Source organism: Colletotrichum acutatum (assembly GCF_030867785.1).
Source record: "Colletotrichum acutatum strain CBS 112980 chromosome Unknown BDZ83scaffold_12, whole genome shotgun sequence".
Lineage (NCBI taxonomy): Eukaryota > Fungi > Ascomycota > Sordariomycetes > Glomerellales > Glomerellaceae > Colletotrichum > Colletotrichum acutatum.
In genome coordinates this window covers 524933-549168 of record NW_026849006.1, presented here as the reverse complement: position 1 = coordinate 549168, position 24236 = coordinate 524933, and the positions used below count along the sequence as shown (strand labels likewise).

The following is a 24236-nucleotide window of genomic DNA, read 5'->3' as shown; positions in this document are numbered from 1 at the left end:
CAAGTGCCAATGTCCATCGCGTCAAAACATGCCATTGGGTTCTTTGCTATTCATTCCTCACGTGGTTTGGAATCCGTACAGGCGCAGTTTGACCGACCCAGGCTCTTCTCTACCCTAGCGAGAGAGTGTCCTCTAAGCACGCTAACATCAAATGCAGTTGGATCAGGCTGACACTGAATTCTTCTTCGCAGTCAATTACAGTCAATTATTGGACCTTCCGGGTATCCCACCAGATTGCCACGAACCGCCCGCAAAGTTCGCAGGCCTTGCCACACTGTATCTCTTCCATGACGAGATCGTCATCTCTTTCTGGGGAATGTTCGTGATCTTCCGAGGTGCTACCACGGGCTAGCGCACATTCGTTCCAGTTTATCCTTTCCAATAGCTCCATGGGAAAGGGTCCATCCGAGGGAGCGGGATTTAGAGTGCAGTAAGCATATTCTTGCGGAAAGCGGGCTTGTCTCTGAGTAATCTCGTTGCGAAAGAGTCTCATCACAAGGCGTCATGTTGTTGACAAGATGTGGTACTTACTTAGAGTTATCTGATATATAAGACGGCAGCTGGGCGGGCGATGTGAGAGAGAAGAAAGAAAAGCCCCAGTAGATACAACCATCTCACCAACAGTCCTTCCTTACCCAAGATCAATCAAGTCTTCTCCTGAATCTATTATACATAAGCACATAGTCATCCCATACTCCTCCTACAACCTCATCTAATACAGTCTCACCAAAATGCGTACCTCATCCATCATCCTCGCGGCCGCGTCCGCCGCCTCCGTTCTGGGCGCTCCTCTCGAGAAGAAGGCCAACTACGACCCCCTTCCCGGTGGTGATATCACCATCTTGAAGTAAGTCACATGATAAGCAAGTCGTATGTTTCAGATCTAACAAATGTTTGATAGCTATGCTCTTACCCTCGAGTACCTCGAGCGCAAGTTCTACGAGGAGGGCTTGAAGAACTACACCGAGGCCGACTTCTGCAAGTACGCCGGTGAGGTCGGTGAGAAGTTCTACAAGAACCTCAAGACCATCTACGAGGATGAGAAGGTAAAGTTTTGCCCCTAGCATACTACACGACACCCAAGCAGCCCTAGAACCACGATCACCCTCCTGACTAAACGCTGGCCACCAAACTAACAATCCTCACCAATACACCAGACTCACGTCGACTTCCTCAAGGGCGCCCTCGGCGCCTCCGCCATCCCCGAGCCTACCTTTGACTTCCCCGTCGAGGACGCCGACTCCTTCCTCGCGCTCGCCTCCGTCCTCGAGGGCGTCGGTGTGTCCGCCTACCTCGGCGCCGCCGCCGTCATCGCAGACAAGACCTACGTCCCCGTCGCCGGCTCCATCCTCACCGTCGAGGCCCGCCACTCCTCTTACATCCGCGCCGCCCTCCGCGAGAAGCCCTTCCCCACCCCCTTCGACACCCCTCTCGACTTCAACCAGGTCTACTCCCTTGCCGCTCAGTTCGTCACCGGCTTCGCCCCCGGCACGCCCGCCCTGCCCTTCAAGGCCTTCCCCAAGTTGACCGTCTCGCCCACGCCCAGCTCCCACGGTGCTCTGTTCGAGGGTGCTTACAAGGCTGCTGCTGATGCGCAGACTGTTCCCGCCGGAGCTACCGTTTACGCTGTCTTCTTCTCTGGTCTTGACACCTACTACAAGGAGGTTGCCATCAGCGGTAACGACGTAAGTGCCGACCTTTCTGACACTGTACTCGGACGCTTGAATTCTATACTAACTATGTCCTTATTACAGTACATCGTCGAGCAGCTGCCCGAGGGTGCCGCTGGCCAGGTCTACTGCGTCCTCAGCACCGCCAATGGCAACAGCACCAAGGTCTCTGACGAGAACACTGTTGCCGGTGTCGCCATCCTCGAGATCGAGGAGGCCGACTGGTAAACAAACCGCTGTCCCAGTACCCAAAAAGTTGGTTCGTGACAAAATGGTCGCATGAAGCAGTCTAGAGCACTCTTGATGAATATTTCATACCTGATACGGCTTTTTTTATTACCTTAAATCTTCTTTGTACATATTGGAAAATTAGCTCGACCTGCGGAAACCGCCTTGATAATTAATTCAATATCTTAACACAACTTATCTATGCAATTTGTCGTCTGATATGGACCGATAAGATCCCATCTCAGAGATGACGGAGCCTCTCTAGTAGAAATGGTGTTTCTATCCATATCATGGTGTTCGTGATCTACATTCGCAATAATGATTTATGAGGAAAATAACCTAAGGTACCTAAGAAGGGCATGAACCAGCCTAACTGGACCAGTACCTTTCTCCAAGTTTGAAAAATGAATATTTACACGTAGTACTCAGAAACTGTCCCAAAAGAAAAATGCACCTTCCAACAGACATCCCTCCTTCCCTCCAAAGAGTTGAACCCAAGTCACCTAACCCCTGACCTTCCCTCCACCTGGATAGGCACCCTGAGGGTCTGTATTCCATCCCAACCTTGTTTTCCGTCACCAGCACAGCAGCGCCTGTCTAGGTCGGCGAGGTCAGATCAAGCTGTGTGCGAGGTGGTCGAATAGTCAAATAAACAAATACTCCCATGAAGTCAGAGTTCGGGTTGACTGAGGGGCGCGCTGTTCGCTTCCGGCAGGGGCGTGAATTTATAAGGTCAGTTATCCCCCTCCCTTCTTCCCGTTCTTTTTTTTGTTCCTTCTATAGTTTATTTAGTATCTGTGTTTGCCCCCTTTAGCGGCGGAGGTGTTGATGGAGGCGTTCGGCATGAAGATTATCCTGGCGGTATGTTTCGAGACTCGCAATTCTTCAAAATATCCCATGGCATCGGCGACCCGTGATAGGATGGCTTCCCTTCAGGAAGCTACAAGTCTGTGTTATCACCAGCCAATTACACATGCGACCCAATCATAAGTGGCATGTATATGGCCAACCATCTGACGAATCCTCCTTGGTAAAACTGACTTTTGCTCCTACATTTGGACTCGCTTATACATGGTCTCTGTCTGACTCGCTTACATCACCCCATCTCACCATCGCTCAACCAGACCACGAAACCCTTTTCTAGTTCATCCCAGAAACACCGTCCTTGAACTTCTCAAAGATCGAGAGATCAATCCCGGCAGCCATGGCCTCATACCCAGCCGGGTTCAAATGCAAGTGATCCCCCGTATCATACTCGGCCCTCAACTTCTCCGGCGCCGCAGGGTCCCTTACAATCGCATCAAAGTCAATCACGGCATCGTACCGCCCGCTGCTCCGAATCCACTCATTCACCCTCTGCCGCGCCGCCTCCCTCGTCGGGTCCGAGTACGGCTGCCCGTCGCCCGTGAGCGGCGTGATCGTCGCACCAAATACCGCGATGCCGAAGCGGTGAAGCCGCGTGACCATCTGGTCGTACGCCGCCACGAGCCGGTCGCCCACGGCCTCCTGCGCGGCGGTGGTGTTGGTCGCGGTGCCGATGTCGTTGACGCCGATGAAGACGATGGCGTACTTGATAACTGACTGCGCGATGACGTCCCTGTCGATGCGGCCTAGACCGTTGGGACCCAGACCGTCGGCCAGGACGCGGTTGCCGCCCGCGGCCTCGTTGACGATCGCGATGCCGCTGGTGGAGGACTCGTTTTGCATGCGCGCGAGGAGGCGGTCGGGCCAGCGGTTGTTCGCGTTGGTCGTCGAGCCGCGCCCGTCGCTGATGGAGTCGCCCACGATGGCGACGGCCGAGGCACCCTTGGGAACCCAACCCTCGAGGGCGCTGATGAGGTACCAGTGATCCGTTGTCGTCGCGGTGGCGTTGCCGGCGGTGGTAGCGAGGTCCTGGTCCGCGACGTGGTTCCCGCTCTTGAGGAAGGACGTGGTGCGGCTGCCCGGGTGGCCGGTGATGCTGTTGGTAGTCTGGCCGTCGGCGAGGTAGATTGTGACAGAGATGATGGACTGCGCTTCGACGGCGAGGTCGATCGGATCCGAGAAGACGATTGCGCCGTTGGGCACGACGAAGCCGCCGCTGCCCGAGAAGGTGACAACTTGGAGGGAGTCGGCGTCCACGCCGCTCGTGCCAGCTGTGTTGTTCGCCGTCCGGGCGATGGTGACGGCCGTGATGGGGAGGTCTGAGCCGCCAAAGGCATTGCTGATTTGCAGGCGGAGGGTCGAGGTCGCGAGGGAGACTTTGACGGTTTGACGAAGGGTTGCGTCGTGAAAGACTCGGCCTGTCTCGTTCTAGGCGAAGGAGTTAGGGGGACGCTCCTGAGAAAAAGCCATTGCACTTTGAGGAGGACGTGAAAGAAAACTCACAAATGGCGCCGGGGGTAAGTTGGCAGGCTCGACCAGTTGAGGCATTGTCCCCCAGACGGTGACCCATTCCCTCTCATCTCGCGCAGGATGTTGAGGGCGAGCTTCTGCCAGAGGCGAGAGAAAGAGCAAGGCCGCGAAGGCCGTTTTGAGAGATGCGATCATCATCGCGGTGAGCTACAGAGAAACGAGTGCTGGCTGCAGATACACCGACTCTTGGGCCCAGATCAAAAAGGGGCCATCGTGAGCTTTATAAAGGGCTTCCGAGCACGGAATCCGGTGCTTCCATTAAGTCGCCTGCCCCTCAATATAACATGGTTCTCCAATTGGGGTTTTCCATTGCTACCTACGCTCGCTATGTGGGTAGCCGGTGGGCAGATGGCATCCGGCAACGCGGAACCTGATGAACGCTGGATAATGGCAAGAAATGGGTTCAACCCGGTTGAAGTTCAGGCTAAATTCAAAATGCCGTGGGGAAATTTAGAGATCAGATTTGAAAGTGGGTGCTGCGGGAGATGCGACTGAGCAGTTCGTCCCATGCGATGCGACGCCGTCTCTCCAAGTCCCGCACTGGAGCCGGGAACCGCTGTCTTCCCCGCATTGGTACACTCCATTGGTACCGCCGTGGGCCTGGGGAAGATCTTGGGGTCGGTGACGACCTGGGGAGGGGTGGTCTAGGTTAATGAGACTTTGGTCACGGGAGATAATGCAACGATGACGAGGATGGGAGCGTAGATCAATGATTGGCATTCCAATTATACACCCAATGTGCACCTGTGTACAAGAAGAGGGGGGAGCGGCTCAAGTCCTCCAAGAAAACGACCGTGGTTCATCCAAACAATTCCGACGTCAAATCGACCAAACGCTAAACGAACGAGTAGCGAGCAACATTGAATAACATCCATCGACCAAATTTTCAATCATCAAAGAGAAGTGCCGAGCCATATAGATGGCGAAAGACAGAAGGAATCAAAGTCAAGCCATGGTCAACCTTTGGCGATCTCTTCCATTGACCTAGCTTCCTCGAAAACCTCATGATGTGAGGTTAGGGAAGGAAAGGGTAGATAGAGAGGCAAGATAGCTGGCAAGCCGTAACGGAAAAGAGGGAAAGCTAACCAGACCAACACACTAGATGTCCAAGTGGAGTGCCGCGGGAGCAGGACCGGCAGCAACATCGGCCCAATCACCGGCGCAAGTGATGAAAGCTTCGGAAGGGTGGTTGGCCATGCCATACTCGTTCTCAAAGCTATCTGTAGCTCTGCTCACGCGCGAGTGCGAGATATGGACCTTCATGCTGTCTTTGGACGAGTTGTCCTTGATGTCGAAGCCACCAGGGCACGGCTGACCCCAAAGCCACTGGTAGGTGCTTATGTTCCCAAGAGGTAACTGTGTATCAAGGAGGTTCATGTTGTCCATGGTCAAGGCGGACCCAGGAACGATTGGGGCTGTAGCCATCGCTATAGTAGTGAGCGAGTTTAGTACAGTGTCTTCAGAGCTGGTTGTCTCCGAGGAAGTCCTGGAGGCAGTGACCTCACGGCGAGAGATCATGTCGAAGCCCCCATCAACTTCAACATCCGAGGTGTATGTTGGATCGGAGCCTGACATATTGCGGGCGACCCGACGGTCAGCGATGGATGAGGAAGGCTCGTTGGAGACCTTGTACTGCGGACTACGATGCTCTGAGTAGTTGTCCACAGCAGGATGGCGCAGAGTGGCGTTATGGGACTCGGGATGTGAGTACTTGTTGTCTTCTTGGTGTGCCATCATGGTGATCTTGGGAAAGGAGAAGTGGAAGAGGGATGTCGAGTTTGTATGAGCTTAGCGATCAAGCGACGCAAGCTGGTGGTAGATGGACCGAATGACACTGCTACAGAGACGACGTCAGACTGTGTCAAGCGGCCAAGGGCAGAAGACAAGTGTTGCTCACCACAGGTCCGGCGGAACTGGAACAGGCCCTGAAAAGGCACAGCAGAGAAGAGTGGGAAAGAAGTGGTGATGCTCGGCTGGTCAGTGCCCAGAGATGAGAAAGGCCGCTCGCTGCTTTCGTTTTCAGAAGCAGCGTGCCGTCCGTTTTTCAGGATAGCAGAGGACAAGATCTCTTGTAACTGAAGTTCAAGAGCAGAATGGTAGATTACAATGTTGATGTACAATCTGGTTTGTTATACTGGGGAGGGAATGGGAGAAGGGGAGGAGAGTTGGTGTGCGAAATGGGAGAGCTTTATACCAGAAAGCGTCTGACTGGCACTGGGGATGGTTAGTTGTGACCCGACGGGCTTTGGGGGGTGGTGGACGTCGACCGATGGACGGCACGGGTTGACCAGTCTTTTACCTCTATTTCCCCATTCCCTTTTTTTTTTCCCCCTACTCCCTTTCGGACCCTTTTGTCAGTCATCTCAGGTACATCGATCCCAGCGCCACTTAGCTGCGCCGACGGTGCACCTCGCTGCATGATGCTGCAGCGGCATGTAGGCGTGGAAGCCGGGGAGGGTGATGAAGCGAGATGAGTGGGAGTTTGGCGGGGATTTCTTTGGGTCGGACGAGTAAACGTTTGGAGTCGGGGGCGGCTGGACTTCCAAGCAACCAAGAAGACTGAGAAGGGGTGTGGTAGGAAGTCGGACAGGAGTAAGAGGATCGGAGTCGGATTGCTGTAGAGAGGTGTGGGGTAGCCTACTGATGTGAGGTACTTTTTGAACCCAAACTCCCGCCTAGGTGAAGAAATACCTTAGTGTAGGTAAGGTACGGCTATACTTGGAAATCTCGGACTTTTGTTTTCTTCCTCTCTTCTGGCAACTCACTCCCCTACGCTTTCTCGATTTGCGTGAGTTGTCACTTCCCGTCCATCAACTGCGTACCTAACGTAGGTATTGCGTATGCGCCTACCTACCTTACCTTACCTAGGCACTTTCCTCCCGTCACCGGGCAAAGTAGAAAGAACGTACCTGTGCATGTTTCCCGACTTGAAGAAAGTCAAATTTGGCCTCAGGCTTGGGCTACCGCTGGTGCCATGGCGTTATTGCCGCGCATGCCAATGCCATCCCAAGCCTACCTTACGCAACACCTACCTTGCTCTCACACCTTGAACTTGTCTCCTCCTTCTACCTTACCCTTCTCATGAGCTCTTTGCTCGCCTCGTTTTTCGCATTTGGCTAGCAGCCCGAGGAACAGTACCTCAACACTTATACCTGCCCTTATTTTCGCGCTTTGACGCCGGCGTTTTCGGAGCAAATACACGTTGATGTTTGTCGTCGCGCTCTAGCTTCTTTCGAGACCGACCAATGAATTACCCCGCGTAGTTGCTGGGACTGTGTTCATCGTGAGACATGACAGATGACGTCCCTGGCCGCCGCCAACATCAAACCTCGACAAAGCTCCAGCTCTCGCGGTCCAGAACCGTAATGGACCATCTCAGCGATGCAAAAACGGGAAACCCAACGAAGCGTTACCTGCCCGTCCGCCCCGTTCTCGGATCGAGCTTAGACGCAAGCCACACGATGTGCAAGTATACCTACGGACACGGATACTCACGCTCCACCTCAAACGTCTTTAACGCCTCTCGATTCTTTCACGGGAATCAGTGCCAAGCCCTGCCGCCAGCTCGCCGCTGGTGATTTACCCCAGAGCGATGTCGCAAGCAACCTGGCTTACCTGGAAACAAGCATAATGTGCCTCCCCCACCTTGAACTAATAATGCTTTGCAGCGCACTGCCCACGCTGGGTCTGCTACCAGTGGTCAATTGGCTTGCACCATCTCGCCGCAGTGGCCATGTGCTCTCGAAGATCGTCGGAATGACGGTCTTGTAGCTAAGCTTTCTCACCGAAGAGATGAGCCATACCTCCCATACGGAAGGAAATCGGACATCATTCAGAGCATCCCATCCTTTTCGTCACGCACAAGCCAGCTCCGGGCATGGCACCATCAACTTTTCGGTGCAAGGGGCGCGCGAATAGATACGTTCCCTCTTGACAATCTCCCGCCGTTGTGTCACACAGCCCGGCGGCCATCTGCAATATGATTGCACACGACGTTGCCCTACAGCCTGTCGTTTGGACCATTATCCAATTCAATCTTCAAATCACGTACGCACGCACGCCTTCACCTTCCGCCGGCTTCAAGGCCAGATAGGAGTCCCCCGGTCCAATCACTCGTTCTCGACGAGTACAAGATTACCGAGCAAGATCGTAATGGCATTGCCTGAGCTCGTTGGTGTGGCCGGTTACTCGCGGCCTGGGATTCCCCAGATGCTTGCTCCAGCGGCATTATTGGACCGACACCGAAACTCTATTTAGCGAAACAGTGACATCTTTTGTTCCGCGCGGAATCTGCTCCAAAGGTGCTCTTGCTTGCGTGCCGGCGGCCAGCCAGCCGATCTAGGACCTCTCACGTCTCGCGACGACTTATCAGGCCATCCGAGTAACCTATCTTCGTCGGGACTTGGGCTGTGACTCAACTCTGCAGTTGGCTCCGATCTCTTGGCGCTCTGCCATCTGATGGCTTCCAGTCTGTCTGTCACCGCACAGGGACCGACGTCGGGGATGGACTCCGATCAGCATCCTGCCAATGTACTGGCCTTTCATTGCATCAGCAGCAGTGCCAACACACACAACGGCAACTTTTCAGCTGTCTTTGATGGATGTACCAGTAAAGAGACAAGGCGCGACGACGTCACGACACTAAACCCGAGCGCCAGACGTTACCCCCGGCCTGTATCGTCTGCTTCCGGGCAGCCAACCACTGTGCTCATTGTTTCCCCCGTTCCCCGCAGTCGGTCTTGCCGGCAGCGCGCCTATGGGGAGCAGGACCGGTGCAGGAAGAGCATGCAAGCTTACACACCACGAACCACACAGAGAGCCAGGCTATATCAGTCTGCTATAGGCACAATAGCACTGAAGGCCCAGCGGAGTATTATCGAGTCAACAGGAGCCCCCGAAAGAACCACGGGGCCCATCGCCGGCCACTACAGGAAAGATCTTCGAAGTTGTCCTTCTCACATGACGGCACAGAGCCCGGCCAGCACCGAACGGCACCTTCGAGGCGCGGAGCCACAATTATCGGGCGCGAGTCCTGGACTCTGTTCCATTCCGCGATTTAGAACGCAGGACACATGCAGGACTCCTGAAAGAGTCCTACACGTTGCAACGCTGTATTTGGCATCTGGGCGACCACCTTGTCGGCTTGTCCAACTGCTCCCAAAGCGACGCCTCCAGCGAAGGGGCGACGTGTCTGGCCCGGCCCCCTGAATTCGATATGCTTTCGAGCAGCCCGGAATACTTCCCCGAACTACTTGGCATGCAACGATAACCACAGCATGAGGATTAAGGAACGTCAATCGTCAACCGCCAACCAGCCCCCTGCAAAAAGCCAACGCCCTGCTTGAGATGAGAAGGAGGAGGCCCTCGCACTATCTGCGATCCTGTGACCTCTGCGCGAAATATTTACATACCCTGGCTGCCTGTCTCGAGAGCCGTTGTGCCGATTCACCCAGGGAAAAAAGAGCGCCAAGAACGTTGGGATCCCCGAGTCTGTTACCACAGCCCATTGCCGCCAGCCCTGCCACCAATCCTAGCGTTGGTCTTCGATGGCCCCCATTCACAAACTTCGAGAAGGCTTCTAGCGTGCCGATCTCTCCTGCGCCGGACCCTTGCCGGCCGCAGCCCGCCCAAGACATGCAGCAGGCTGTCACTTCCCTCCTCCTTCACTAGCCATCCTACCAGCCCCTTATCCCAACCGCTCACGCTCTCGTACCTGTATCTGTTTGTTGGTCCTATGGGATGTGGCCGTGGCATGCATGACGACTTGCACGGGGAACCTCCACCTAGCCATCCGGACCATTGGCAAGGCTCACAAGCGTCGAAAGGGGGACAACTGCGACTCTGATGAGGGATAAACGAGCATGCAAACACCTGCATGGCGAGGGCGTGCGGCAAGGCGTTCACGGTCCCGCTCCTTGCTCATGCTTGTTGCTTTTTCATGTAGGCTCGTCAGGTGCACACCCGTCGGTCTCCAGATTTGGCATCATGTAGTTAGGGTATGGATATAGCAACAAAACAAAGTAAGGCTCTCGTGAATTTGGGTCATCAGACTCGTCACTGGACGCGTCTCTTCGTCATACAAGCTAAGAACACCCTATCACTCCTCCCCTCATACCGGCCGAGCTGAACCTCCTGCATCTCCTACACCTTGCGGAGCCCGCCTCCAACGTCTGACCGACAGCCCAAAGAGGCAAGCTTCGAGAACATCTCGTCCTCGATCACTACCGATGCGTATTCCGCATGCCCTCGAGAACACCGTATCGTTTGTTGAAGCTTGCATGTCCGCCCCACCTCGGCCAACCAGAACCTGGTTTTATCTGTACATAAGCCGCCCCCAACTGCGATACGCCTTGCGGAGAGTGTAAGCTTGCGTGCGTCTTGTCTCAACGTGGGCGTTGCATACTCCAAGATCACATCATATTGTTCAAATCGTAGCTGCAGCCCCCTTGTCATTTCTTGTGACCAGCCGCGATCCACAAAGCCTGCCTGAGAACGACGCTGTCAATATGCGGCCCCGAGACTGCTAGCTCTCCGTTCCTTGCTATTATTGTCCATCGATGCCGCCGCCGCCGTTGAGCCCTTCCTCCTGAGCCCGCCCGCCTTCAACCTTCGAACGGTCTGATAGGATCTGTCTAGCTCGTTCTCAACCGCGCAACGGATACGAAGCGCAGCTACGGCGGGCCACACGCTCCGCTCCCCTCTCGATATCCAATAGTCCAGTGTTTCCCTAGTCGGTGTCTCGAGCAGGCGCACAAAGTCGCCGGCAGTCACTTCTGGGACTAATGTCATGGACGCGCCTGGCACTTGTTCGTCGACAAGGAAGCGCCGGATGCCTGCTGGAAGGAGGCGTAACGTGTCCAGCTGGCGCAGCCGGTGCCTGAGCTCTAGGCCAACCATACGAGCCAGGAATGCTGTAATTGACGTCGTGCTATTACGCGTCTCCATGAGCGACGGGCCATGCATATCGCTCTGCAAGAACGGAATAAGGTAAGGTCGAGCCTGGCTGACGATGAAGTGGTTCACGTTGAACAGCTCGGCAATTCTCAAAAGGGGTGACTCGCGGTCCGAATAAGACACATGAGTCCAGTGATGGAAGTCGATTGTGTTTGCGGGTGCCCATGGTACAATGTTGCCATGGGCATCTTTGCAAAGAACCGTGGTTTCCCGGTGACCATACAATGTTGCAGTGGAAGCGTTCGAGGCTACCGCGGCAGTCCAGATAAGCTTGCATATGTCAGTTCACTGCCGCTTCCTATTGAAGAACAAAACTAGTACTCACCACGTTCGGTGCTGTCAGGTAGTTGAGTAGTGTGGGAACGCCGCCTTGATCGGCGGTTGCAACGGTGATATTCAACACCCTCTTGCTCCGATTGTACGCTTCCTCAAAAGTCAGGTCACCGACATTGGCTCGCACGCAGTCCTCTAATACTTTGACGTCGAGGAAATAGCCTTCCCGAGTGAATCTCTTTAGCCTCCGCAAAAGAGTATTCCATCTCGTTGCGTAAGACTGCTCCTTTTGCGGGCCCTTTTCCGACTTGGATTTCCCAGAAAAAGCAGACAGGTCAATACCCTCTCCTTTGAGGACGTTGGGAAGCTCCTCTTCGGTGTGGATGGCCACCAATGCGGCAATGAGAGCACCCGTTGCGGTTCCAGTGATGATCCGTGGTAGGAGACCTCGTAGAAACAGCGCCTTCACGACACCAAGATGACACACTCCGAATATGGCACCGCCTTGCAGGACGAGCGTACTTCTACCGAAAGCCTGCCTGGTATCGTGGATAAAATCCAGCTTCATCTGGTTTGTAAGTCCCACAGGTGCTCCGTGAGGGTCAGATCCAGGTGTTGTTGGCAAGTGGGTGATGTCCTCGACCGCTTCGGCAATCTGCGTTATGTATTCCTCGATTAGATACTTGGTGCCGGCGAAGGACCGGTTGTAAAGCGTCGGGGCAGTGATGTTGCCCAAGTTGCGAATCAGGCCGGAACGAAGGAGGTTGACCAGCTGGTTCAGGTTCCCAACTTCTCTCGCAGTGATGAGGGAGTTGAGGCGCTCGTTGATTAGGCGGTAATCGTAATACTTGGACGTTGGGTTATTCCTCCTGTTGACGAAGCCTTTTAGCATGTGCTTGTGAGACACTAACACGATTTGGACGGGGGTTTTCTCACCATAAGTCCAGTCCAAGCAGGTTATCTAGATGCAGGGCCGCCTCTTCCCAGTCTTCGAAGGCTTCGGCATGGCGAAGTAGTTCGAGCCATAGTTCGATGGGTGTCTTGCGTGTGTACCAATCGCGGAGTTTCTGTAGATGTGCGCATTCGAGGTCAGCCGCAGCACATGCTAACCAAGCTCAGGTATTGGTTGCGAAGAAAGCTCGTGTCAAACGAGCAGAGCAAATGCAACGCCTATCCTGGGGAGAACTGTAACACCATACGTACCCGTTGCCAGAATTGCGTCACATCTACGGCCACTTGCCAGAGCGCAACGACTACTCCCATGGTTGCGCGACAGCGACTGTGGTGGTGAAGACCATGGAGGATCCCGAACTGGCGGGGGATAGCAATGCTGATGAGGATAGTGACGAGTAATATTGGGCGTTCATGGCAATTATGGCATTATGAGTCAGTGGAGTGAGGCGAGCGTCGTGTCTCTGATTAGGATGGTGCTTGCATTCCAGTTCCCAGAGAGAGAGCTGGACGGGCAAGACAGGTTTGGAGGATGGATTGTAGATCAAGCAGAAGGATAGATGTACAGAGATGAAGAGAGCGAGAGAAGGACGGTGGGTGTGCGACGTCGAGACTGGGTGTTGCAGGTGAGCTTCCGCAGGTTCTGACGAGATTGATCGAGATCCAAGGACCGTAAAGTAAAAGAACAAGCGCGCGTGCGGTCGAACGAACGAGCGGGCAATCGGATGGTGGACGCTAAGATGGAGAGGGAGAGGGATGCGAGAGTAAGGTAGAATCGTGTCTTCGAGCAGTCCTGCGGCTGCGGGAGAGGAGGGACGATGAGTTGACTCGAAGCCTGTGTGTCCGTCCTATGCCAAATCGGAGAAGGAAAGGTACTTGTTGACTCGACTCGGTACCGACGACAGACAGACAGCTGCGAGGTTTCGGTGCGGACAGGTAAGACAGGTAGGCAGGTAGGTCACAGGTTGTCTGTGATTTGGCTCGGCCCACGGCAATAAAAGGGTTACGGGCATTACCTTTATGATGTATGCGGCCTGCCGCATAGAGCACAAGGTACCTAGGGAGCAGGGTCCGGATCTGCCGTCGATTTCCCATGGCAGCTTCCATTCGCAATGTTTCCCTTTGATGCTGCCGGATGATCTGGGGCAGGCTGCAGCAGCTTCCCTTCCCCTCTTCACCCCAGGATTATACCCTCCGCAGTGAGTGGTTGCTGCATTTGCCCAGTCGTGCCAGTGTAACTGTGGGATACTGTCATGGTTCATGTTGAGCACGAGACCCCAAAGGTACCCCACACACCTGCGCTGCCGCTGCTTCCCAAGCTGCTGTAAAGTTGGGGGTGGGTGAGCAAGCTCCGTCAGCTCCTTGGCTGTGTGTGCCGCCCCAATGCCCCAGTGCCCCATCCCTGGCGGAAAGCTTCGACATGTGATAATGGCTTGCAATTTGGCAGTGCAAGGGAGCTGGGCATGCTCCACGGCTCTTTCACGTCATCCGGCCTGCTCGTATTTCGGGCGAGTACCCAGATAAATGTTCATCTTCGAGAAATGTTTTCGTATCAGAGCACGTTGCAGGTTGCAGGCTTTAGAGTCCGCTAAATCATTGAGCTACAAGAGGTGATGGATGTGCCACTTGCTCAGCTCCCAACAAAGTCAAATTGGCTACCAACGGTCTGGTCTGAGAGCCATGACAAAGAGTTAGGTCAAACGCCGCACGTGTTGTGCCGCTTGTTCGCGCCAGTCTCAGTACAGCCAAGACCCGAAGGATAACTGTCACGAAGCAACTCTCATATACCCATCAGTTTCATTCAGTATACCGTGACGAATTGAAAAGGGTCCTCTTCCGCATGGCAAAAATGAATTTGGATGTAATCATTGTAATCGCCGCCCTCGGTGTGCAGCTTGCATGAGAAAATGCTGTGGTATAGTACAAACTTTGATCCTCTCCGACCAGCCTGAGTCTGCAGTCAAGCATGTCTTGTCGTGGTCAAAAACCTCACTCCGAATCGTCGTCGTCGACAACGTGACGGCGCCTTCCTCTGCCACTTGGCTCCATGTTGTCATCATCATCTCCATCAGCGTCTTCGTCATCCGAAACCCGGCGCTTCTTGGATCGTGGTGCCTCGTCGAGGAGCTCCTCATCGTCATCGTCATGTTCAACCTCGCTGACCTCGTCGTCACTAGCCACAATGAAGTCGTCCTCCATGTCGTATTCGTCTCCTCTGCGGGCGCCAGAAGGCAGATCATCGTCAGAATCATACTCAGGACGTCTTCTCTTTTGCTTCGGCGCGCCAGGCATGCCTCTCTTGCGCGAACCACCGCCACGTCGTCCACCCTCAAGTTCGCCAATGGAGAGACCTCCACTGCGACCATATCCGCCGCGGGTTGCATCCATGCGTGCGGTCTGAGTCTCGCGACGTCTTTGCATCTTCATGCGCTCTTTCTCTGCCTGCTCCGCTTGCCTCTTGCGCAGCTCGGGATCCTGAATGGTGTTGATGATCATGTCCTTCTCCTGAGGCTTTTGCGATATCGACGCCATGCGCTCGGCGAGTGCAGCGAGCGCATCATCAGCCACTTCCTTTCCGGGCCGTACAATGTACTGGTCGGTGACATGTCCAACGAACATGAGGAAGTTGCTGGTCAACTCCGCCGCAGCAGCATAGTAGTGACCATCTTGAAGCTCAGAGTATGGCTCGTTAGGTCCAGGAGCCAATGCCTTTGTAGAGACTTCAAAATGCTCGTCTCCGACTGTCATAGTCACAGAACCGTCGCTCCATCTGTGAATCATGGTGTTGCTCTGCAGCTTGTTTCCTTGTCGCCGAACCCGAATGTCGGCCTTGGGTACGTCGGCTTTGGCGTTCTCAATATCGTGTTCGGTAGGCTCGAAAGTCTCGGGATCGTAAATCGTTGGAATGATCTTCATGAACTTGGGGACGCGCAGAGATCGTAACTGGCCATTGTCAGGACACGTCAGGTGCATCAAACTTTCCATCGGCTTACTCTCTGATCTTTTGACTTGGGAGTGCGATGACGCTGCATCTCAACGGCCTCTATGACCTTCGTCTCATAGTCGGTTGGCAAAGGGGCCTCGTCATCTCTACCGTAGCCATCGCCCTCATCACGGTCGGATGCGTCGTCGCGTACGCTACCAGCGCGACTTCTGTCTTCCTGAAGATCATCTGCTGGCTCGTCGCCGAAGAGATCCTCCTCCTCCTCATCCTCGGGAAGCTCGTTCAATTCTTCGGAATCCGACATGATGACGTTGGTTCGTGTGATAAGCGATGCAGCGTGTTTGGTATTGGAAAATTGGCGGTCAATTGAGCGTGTGTGGTTGACAGAAAGGTAGGTGACCTAGCTTCTTTCCTCTTGCGCGCGGAAGAAGATGCAGCGTGAGGCTTGAAAGATCCCTGTCCAAATTCTGACCCACCTGGAGGTTAGTCCAAGACTGAGTGAGGCTGAAGCACCGCCACACGTGCTTGAAGCCACTTCGTACGTGTAAAACTGCCGAGCGGGGATTTCGGCACATGTCCCAGCTACAGTGGATCTTGTTCAGGGAACTCAGTGGAGGTAATTTGTAGCATCGACAACTCGTCTTCTTTCTCCTTATTATTGAGGAAATTACAGAGCACAAGTTGTGCAACTGCTTGCCCAGTGCTCACCTCCCCAACCTCTTGTGCGCCACACGAGGCTGAGAAACGTCCCTTCCTCGCCTCTAGCGTGAGCCCAATGGCGATGGAGCGAGACCATTCGGACCCAATTGCTGTGGGGATCGGGCCTGTGCACTCGCTTAATGTGACACTTCAAGTCTAGCGCTTCTTATGCCGCTACTCCTCGTGGATGCAGGAGCGAACGTAGTCTGAAGAAGCTCACCTTCAATCGCCCCTTTTCAGCTTAACCCTCTCTCCTTGCTCGATATCCGATCATTTTCGATTATCAAACGGACTGAACTCGAATCAGTAGAGCTGAAACTCGATAGTCCCAGCCTCTTAAGTCTTCCCAGGAGGTGCGCCGGTCGACCCAACTTTATAACCCCCTCCGATTCCCCCTCACCGCGGTACCTCCTCCTACCATGTCGAACCTCTTTTCAGGAATGTGAGTTGCCTTTCATTGTCTATTCTTGTGCTTTCCCAGTTTGCGAATTGCTTCTTCTGCTCCTCCCTTACCCCCACTGTTCTCTGTATGATGGAAAGAACGAGGACCCAGCGGGCGATCTACGGTGGCTGCACAGCAGACAGCTGTGAAGTTTGGTTCCTCGGCTAGTGCCGCGGCAGCCCGTACTTTGGTACATGCAACACGGCCCGGCCACCACCCGCCGAGACATGGGGTGCATTATCACACATGAAGGCATTGCCAAAACATCCAATATCAAGTGGCGAACCAGTCCTGGGGAGTCAAGCAGCACGGTTGGGGAACTTCTGATGGCTACTTGTCCTTTGATGAGGAGGGGCCATCGGATCTCCCACCTCGGCTGTATTTGACATTACTGCCATGGGCTAGATGTCAGGCTTGGAATCATTCGTCACAGGAATATGTGAGGCACCAGCGGGGACTGGGTGCTCAGGTTGCCTTTGGCTACAGCACCGCCCTTTGCCAATCTTTCAGTTCGGCTACAGAATGCACCTTCAACTTCGAAAGGAAAAGAGAGACAGGTGGCAACAAGGACCCAGTCATATTCGAAACCGCCAGCATTGGGCCAGCAAACACAGCATGCATGCAATGAGGACCAACGAGGCCAAAGCCATGAGGTCTCGTCGACAACTGGAAGGTCATGATTTTCTGCCGACTTTGCTGCCGTGCGGAAGTCATTTGCTCAACAGTCAAGTAAGCTGAGCTGAGCTTGAAGCTTATCAACATCCGCATGTTTTGTTTGAGGGAGTCCTGAAGGGATCTCGAAAAGGAAGAGAATCGATTGCTCCTTGGAGCAGGATGGAAGCCTCTCGTTACTTCATCCCCTCTACGACAAAGAAGTCACCGCAAGATACATCTGGGTCCTTCACTACTCCACCATCCCCGGATCGTCGTCTTTCTTAGACCGGGTCTCACGCACATGTTCAGCCTGGCGCCTGTCTGATATAGCCATTTCCATCGGCAACGGGCCCTCAAGGGCAGAACATCATGGTTGCCATTCGGGCGGGGCAATATGGGCCTACTTGCCAGGAGCCACGACACTTCCAGAAGAAGAAACAAACCTGAACTCTTTTCCTTCCGAACAATCTCATCAAGCAAACACTCGCCAAACAAAAACACTATCAAAACACACTCTCAGAACATCAGTTGTGCCTTGTGGCCTAGTTGGCACAGGTCTCAGACAGACATCCCTTCCATTACCAGAAGAAGCCCTCAGAAGTCCCTGATGCTGTGTCTCACTCAGCAGGAAACAACATGGCTGGTGCAAACCCTTATGGCCTGGTTCCCTCGGGTGCCTGGCCTGGTGGTTGGCTTCATCATTCTGCTGGACATTTTTCTATGCTTTACGGTGCTCATATCAGTCGTGAGATACCATCGACTAATCAGACTCCGATGAATAGCAACGCCCGCTTCCGGGGCCAAGCCGCCAAACCGCCAGGCTCGAACAAGTCTCCAACGTCCTCAACCGCCGGTCAGCCTACGTCACCGACCGTTTCTCAGGGAAGCCAGTCATCCACCAACTTGGCTCCTAAAGTCCCGCCTCTGCCCAACTCTCCTTCGCTCGCCCACTCTATTGGCATGGACGACCAGGGTGGCTTGTCCGACGGCGACGGCCTTCTCGGCTCCTACCATCTGCCACGGCCTATGCCCATCTGGCTGAACTCCAACTATGGCAAGCATATCGTCAAGGGCAACTTTATGACTCTGAGTGCGAGACCCAAGACGGTCGAACAGGGCGAGTGGATCGCGCATCAAGGTACGTAGTCACTCTTACTCCTACATCTCTGGTTGCTAATATTTCGAAGTGGTTGAGCATTACCGCAACCTCTGGAACTTCGTCCGTGTTCTCCACGAGAAGGAGGAAGATGGCTCGACAATTTGCAATGGCACTACGTGCCCCAGGATGTCCGCCGGAGCGTAAGTTTCGCCGACACTTCTTCCTGTCACAATCTAATTATTCTCAGGAACCACTCATTCACTTGGCTTAACAGCCGTCGGGAGCCTGTCGAGCTTCCTGCCGCCGAATACATGACTCTTATGCAGAGATGGATCTCAGGCAAGATTGACGACACCAACATCTTCCCGACCGACCCCTCGGGCGTCTCGTATGCGCACAACGCAAACATCACCACCACGCCCCTCTCACAGCTCACAAACCCTGGTGAGCCCGACTGGATCGGCAAGCGATCAGGTTTCCCGCAGAATTTCATCGACGTCTGCCAAACCATCTTCCGCCAGATGTTCCGCGTCTACTCTCACCTCTACTGGGCTCACTTCACCGAGCCTTTCTATCACCTCAACCTGGAGAAGTCCCTCAACAGCTGCTTCAGCCACTTCATCCTGACCGCCACCGCTCTCGACATGCTCAAGCCCCATGAGCTCGAGCCCATGCAGCCGCTGATCGACCTTTGGGCCGCCAACGGCACCTTCCCACCCGAGTCCAAGGCTTACGAGTATGCCAACCTCCGCGCTGGCGAGCGCCTGATGCAACTTGCCGGCGTTTGAGAGACTTCTTTTGGAGACTTGCCAGGCACGGCAGCTAGAGGCATCGAATTCCCACAGATGATGGCCGGCTTCACTGTGCCTTGCGGCTATTCCTGAGTTCTGGAAAGCTTGAGTCTTTTGGAACTTTTTGGACTCACCTGGTAGGGGGTAGTCGACGCTCTTACCACCGGAACCTTTGCTCGTCAAGGCTGGAAAAGAAGCAAATGGGGCCCCAGAGGCAAGCACGACAACAATAAGGAAACGCATTATTCACACACGCACGCACGCATTGCATTTGCAGCAGTCCCGGGGAGAAAAGAGAAAGAAACGGGCTGTATGTTGGAGTTTTCGGATTTGCTATGAGGCCAGGCAAGGTCTTGAGACGCCCCGTGAGAGAGGCGGCCAAATCGTCTCACATGGGAACGGCCATGGGGGAGGGAAGTGGGATTGTTGGTAGACGACGATTCCAGAAATAAATCACAGTTGACTTGACAGAACGATGCTTGCCTGCTTTGCTCCATTGAGCTTGACTGACTGAGTGACGTTTGGATGGCCAGCTATTTGATCTCCTTTTCGACCTTCCGTGAAACATCTAGATATATGCGAAAGCCTTGGGATGACTGCAACTCGCTCATGCACATCACACTGCTAACTCCTTGAGCCTCCGCGGAGTGATGGATCTGTCTTCCGGGGTCTGTTGAACTCTCACATTGCAAAGGAAAATCCAAGAATGAATGCTAACGGTAAGTATACCGGCTCATCGAGAGTCGTCCCACGTATTACTGAAATCTCCCCCACGCCCGACGAAGGAGTTCCTGTTCGTCCGTCGGCCTCCGCATAGATCCCAATGATTATATATGAGAAATGCGACAACCAGAGTATGCCTGCTCTTCGCGAGGCGTCTACTCATCAAACCCAAGACTTCCCTAATCTGTTTGAACTCCGATGCAGAGACAGCCGGGATATTGATGCATCCGGACCACCTTGAAGCCCCATCCCTCCACGTTAGGACTTCAAAACGCGGTTCACGTTGGCATTACCTGCGGAATCCGCCACGACTTCCGTTTTACTTATGTCTGGGGTTTCCCCTCATTTGAAAGACCGGGAGCAAAAGCGATTGAGACATAACTTGACGCTGTGTGAGCGGTAGACTACCAACTAGAGATGTAACTTTTGGAGATTGAACCTGCAGCTAGTTGAGTCTTTTCAGTCTGGCCCATTCGGAAGACTGAATGATCCATGTACGTCTACTCGCGGGCCTATCGTGTGAGGCTCTTCGAAAATAGAAAGCAGAAGGAGCTCGATGACGATATTGAAGAAGCCTAGCGTAGGTTGCTTGACATTTTCTCTCCATCGTGCTCGAGAGCCAAAGCCGAGAGAGCTCACAAGCTTACATGTCCATTTGCTTCAATCCGATATCTCTTCAGCAAGACTAAAGCTTACAGATAATCCTACTTCCTACATAATGGTCAAATTTCCTCACAGCGCATATTCTACGAGACGGTCAGACGTCTGTCCGTCACCTGCGGGAAAGAAAGACCAGTTTAAATGGACCGGACATGACGGAACCTAAATATCAACATCAGACGGCGAAACCGTTTTCACGACGGTTTACCCGGTCATCTCAGTAAGTACCAGTCGAGCCTCTTCCTCTCCATCATCAGGATATCTCGGGACGGAGAAGCGTTTGTGGGAAAATTCTCTTTCCCCCTTAAGGATATACATCTTGCAAAGAATGTGTTGAAAGTAGTTGTCAGATGGCAAAGCTGTCCAAAGCTCAAACCGATCGTACAAGTCCATTCTGAACCTGAGCTGGTCTTCTCACCCGATCGTCCATCTTTGTACCTTATTTGAAGACTTCTACCTTCAATGTTACCTCCCTTCTGAGCCTCGGGATAAGCTGGAGTAAACAAGAAGAAGAGAGTTGAATGATATTTGAGCCTTGCTCTGATACAGATAGATACCCTGGCTTCGACATATTATTCGGACTATCACAATGAAGATTGCAGGAAACATATCACTAGTGAGACAATACCATCCGTCTCTCAATGATGCAGTGCTACGAACAAAAGAGCTGGTGCTGATATCTATTCCCATCAGGGTTATCCCGCCATATCTACATAGACTCGAGCCAAAGTCCCAACTTGGCATATAGTTCAGCTGACTGAGAACATACCGGAAAGCTAACCACTCTTTCTCATCTCGGTTCCGGATCCGGATTCCGCCCAGATACACGGTCCTCGTCAACGATACGTTCCATGTCATCTCTAGAGAGTTTATGTGATGGAAAAGTCTCAAGTTCGGACGACATATATATAGAGCTCCGGACGTCTGATCTCCCCCACGCACAGACGACAAGCTTACACAAACTGAATTCTATTATACGGCATCCGGGTACACAAAACTCTCGAGAACGAGGGAAACCTAGATAGCTTTGACATAGGCTATTCTTGCATCAGCATAGAGGATGCTTTCAAAATTTTGGCAACAGAGTAGTACCACAACACCCCCAACAGCAGCCAAGTTGAACGCGATGACTCATATTCAGATTCCTTACATTCTATGGACGACCATGCAATTCTATAGCTGCGGGAGGAAACAGAGACTTCTCTAGCTGTCAAGGTTCACAACCGAGCTCAGTGTCTCTAGCTTAAGCAGAGAGAAATACTAAATAGATCTCCCACACAGACCACGGAATCAAGGAGTTATACAAACCCATCTAATTCTCCAACAAGCTCCCCCATGATATAATAGAAAATCCTGACACAATGACACAAAACCTCGCCATGTGCGTTAACCCCCTTCCCCCAGAAACCCAAACAAAAGCCCAGAGTTTCGAATTAAAATACTTAACACGGCATTTCAATCAACCGGGGGTCCAGCCAAACCACAACGCACAGAGCTCTCTTCACTTCGAGCGCGCCGACCCGATACTGGCACCTGCTGTGCTTTCGAACCTTCTCCCGCTCCTTCTAGTTCACTTCAAGGACGCGTGTTTCCAACTTTCCATGACCCCGACGGGAAATTTCGTCATTGTTCAGGCAAAGTCCGGGATATACTGGGCTTACTAGCTTCCCCCGTGATATTATTGACTCATCCCCCGACCGTCAATGGGCGCCATTTGGAATCATCGTAATTTTTCTTGGTATTCACATCCCGCGCGGCACCGACACTGCAAGTTGACCAACACCAGCCTACTAGACGCAAGAGTAATACTGAATACTTCCGTATACATTCTCAAACCTTCTCGATTCCCTTCTCTCAAGTTCGAAAGAGTCATCGTAGGTAGACAACTCAGCATCTACGTATTCACGGCTGTCACCGCCGCCGCCAAGCACCGAACTTCCGTATCCCTTTAATTTTAGATGACCCCATCGACCGCCTCACCCGATGAACCGAGAGAAAGGCAGAGGGAACAAATCGTTGCCCGTGACTGTCCAAGAAGTCTCAGTCGTATGACTGAACTAGTGGAGATTATCCCGTGTCTCTGCAGCTCAGAGATATCACACAGTGAATCAAAGGGAACAACAGTCCAGAACCCTAGTTACCCGCGGTGTGCGGCGTGCGGCGCAAGCTTGCGTGTATGCAACAGGCATCCTGTAGCTCCGTTTCAGAATATCCGTCAAACGTACAGATGAGTGGCTCCCCCCAAGAGCCAGCGAAACTCCCCCAAAGTAGTGTGAAATAAACCAATTCTGTTTTTAGTCTTTGAATGTCCCAAATGTCAATCAACTCCCACCCCCGGCGGCGGTACAAGCAAGGGGTCCGAATCCGGATATGCAGGAAGCGAAAAGGAGCGGGAAGGGGACGCTTCACCGCCAACCTGGGATGGAGGCGTCTGCCAGGCACGACTGGACGAAAAAAAGTGGGACGAAAGAAGCAACCATGCCCAACCCTTCGGGCAGGGAGCGATGAGTCAACATCTTGAGCTTCAGCAGAACCAACAGGAGCTTCGGGGCTGGGGGAGAATAGGAAGACGATGGAAGTGGCTGGGCAAAGTCAACCGAAGTTGAGAGTTTGTTGCAACTCTACTACCGGTTTGGCTCTTTGTCACTCATCCAGACTTGAACCCTAAGACGAGATCCCAGTTCCCTGTATCGCGCACACAAGCAAGCAGACCAGTACGCAAAGTTGGGGGAACCTGGGTTTTGCTAAGTGATGGACAATAGGCCAAAAATTACGTTGACGGGGTCTTGCGACCGACTCTGCAACGGACAGACGGAGAGTCTTGACGATCGTATAACTGAAGGAGGGTCCAAGGTGCCAGTGAATGGTTCGGCCTGTCGCAGCACAGGATCTTGATCGCTTGGATCCGTTTGGGGGCCACTTCGATAACGCACGCGCTGCGGGTTTCTGCGATGCGCCATAAACTTTCCGCTTGCGTGTGGAGGTTAGTTGAGAAGTGACAAAGTGAGGTGGTTGAAGGAGTGCGATAGGCGTTCCTGCTGCGGGACCCTTTCTCCAAGAACATCGTGACAACTAATAGGATGACCTTCTGACTGCGTCTGGCGCCCAGAGCGCAGAGTTTTCATTTCCAAAGAGTCATTGCTCTGGAGACAAAGATTTTCCTTCTGATGATTTCCATATACAAAGCGGGATGATAGCCGTACGCGGGATGGTGGCCTGCACGGCCTCTGTTCACCGCCATGGAGGCGTCCCGAATTTGTGGACGGGGAGAGATTCCGGCAGCTCATTCGAATCCACCAGTCTCAAATCACTTGTTTGCAACACGGCGGGAACCCTGGGCGTGTGCATGAAAGGGAATCTGGAACCGAATGATCCAAGCTCCGGAGGTTGAAATGCCAGGATACAGCTCTATCAAAGCTTCTGGTATAGGGCAGTACCGTGCGCATCAACTCTGGCGAATTTTCTTCTGGCGCAGGACGAAAGAAACAGCGAGGATGAAAGACAGCCGACGGCCCAGGACTCTGGAATGACGTCGGAAGAGTGAAACGGAAGCTGTGGATCGCGGCATCGCATCATGGCAAGCGACGGGGGTCGGATCCATCGCTTAATGCTCAATCTCCGACTTTGAAGCTGGAAGGGCAAGGGAGAAACTCTGACGGTAGCTCCGGAGTGGATCCCGGGGATGAGAAGCTTAAGCTGCCGGTTGGGGCTCACCGACACGAAATAAAGCTGGTGGCAGAGATGGATTGTCTAT

At 53.4% G+C, this 24236-nt stretch overlaps 7 protein-coding genes across 7 annotated transcripts; 3 read left to right on the top strand and 4 right to left on the bottom strand.

Annotated features, from left to right (window-relative positions):
* Positions 1 to 731: 731 nt before the first annotated feature.
* Positions 732 to 1898, top strand: BDZ83DRAFT_568735 (ferritin-like domain-containing protein; the record flags this gene model as incomplete). Its single annotated transcript, XM_060504114.1, has 4 exons — positions 732 to 847; positions 902 to 1046; positions 1158 to 1685; positions 1755 to 1898. The coding sequence occupies 4 exons, from the start codon at positions 732 to 734 to the stop codon at positions 1896 to 1898; spliced, it is 933 nt and encodes a 310-aa protein (XP_060369431.1).
* Positions 1899 to 3038: 1140 nt separating this feature from the next.
* BDZ83DRAFT_568633 (GDSL-like Lipase/Acylhydrolase) lies at positions 3039 to 4430 on the bottom strand (the record flags this gene model as incomplete). The annotated part of the gene is made up of 2 exons (XM_060504097.1): positions 3039 to 4190; positions 4266 to 4430. The coding sequence occupies 2 exons, from the start codon at positions 4428 to 4430 to the stop codon at positions 3039 to 3041; spliced, it is 1317 nt and encodes a 438-aa protein (XP_060369430.1).
* Positions 4431 to 5414: 984 nt separating this feature from the next.
* On the bottom strand, positions 5415 to 5951 carry BDZ83DRAFT_550272 (uncharacterized protein; the record flags this gene model as incomplete). The annotated part of the gene is made up of 1 exon (XM_060503482.1): positions 5415 to 5951. A coding segment is annotated over one exon (537 nt), but the record flags the coding sequence as incomplete, so codon positions are not given.
* Positions 5952 to 8532: 2581 nt separating this feature from the next.
* On the top strand, positions 8533 to 9642 carry BDZ83DRAFT_52480 (uncharacterized protein). The gene has a single exon (XM_060503306.1). It carries the CDS (start codon positions 8751 to 8753, stop codon positions 9498 to 9500), a length of 750 nt encoding a protein of 249 aa, XP_060369428.1. The 5' UTR covers positions 8533 to 8750; the 3' UTR covers positions 9501 to 9642.
* Positions 9643 to 10793: 1151 nt separating this feature from the next.
* BDZ83DRAFT_748472 (patatin-like phospholipase) lies at positions 10794 to 12782 on the bottom strand (the record flags this gene model as incomplete). The annotated part of the gene is made up of 4 exons (XM_060513620.1): positions 10794 to 11516; positions 11572 to 12388; positions 12456 to 12586; positions 12723 to 12782. The coding sequence occupies 4 exons, from the start codon at positions 12780 to 12782 to the stop codon at positions 10794 to 10796; spliced, it is 1731 nt and encodes a 576-aa protein (XP_060369427.1).
* Positions 12783 to 14027: 1245 nt separating this feature from the next.
* BDZ83DRAFT_691416 (Leo1-like protein-domain-containing protein) lies at positions 14028 to 16030 on the bottom strand. Its single transcript, XM_060511316.1, has 2 exons — positions 15464 to 16030; positions 14028 to 15413 (listed from the first exon to the last, which is right to left on the bottom strand). The coding sequence occupies exons 1-2, from the start codon at positions 15716 to 15718 to the stop codon at positions 14460 to 14462; spliced, it is 1209 nt and encodes a 402-aa protein (XP_060369426.1). The 5' UTR covers positions 15719 to 16030; the 3' UTR covers positions 14028 to 14459.
* A 1953-nt stretch (positions 16031 to 17983) lies between these two features.
* Positions 17984 to 19096, top strand: BDZ83DRAFT_568582 (Mob1/phocein family protein; the record flags this gene model as incomplete). The annotated part of the gene is made up of 3 exons (XM_060504090.1): positions 17984 to 18347; positions 18397 to 18508; positions 18556 to 19096. The coding sequence occupies 3 exons, from the start codon at positions 17984 to 17986 to the stop codon at positions 19094 to 19096; spliced, it is 1017 nt and encodes a 338-aa protein (XP_060369425.1).
* Between the last annotated feature and the right edge of the window lie 5140 nt (positions 19097 to 24236).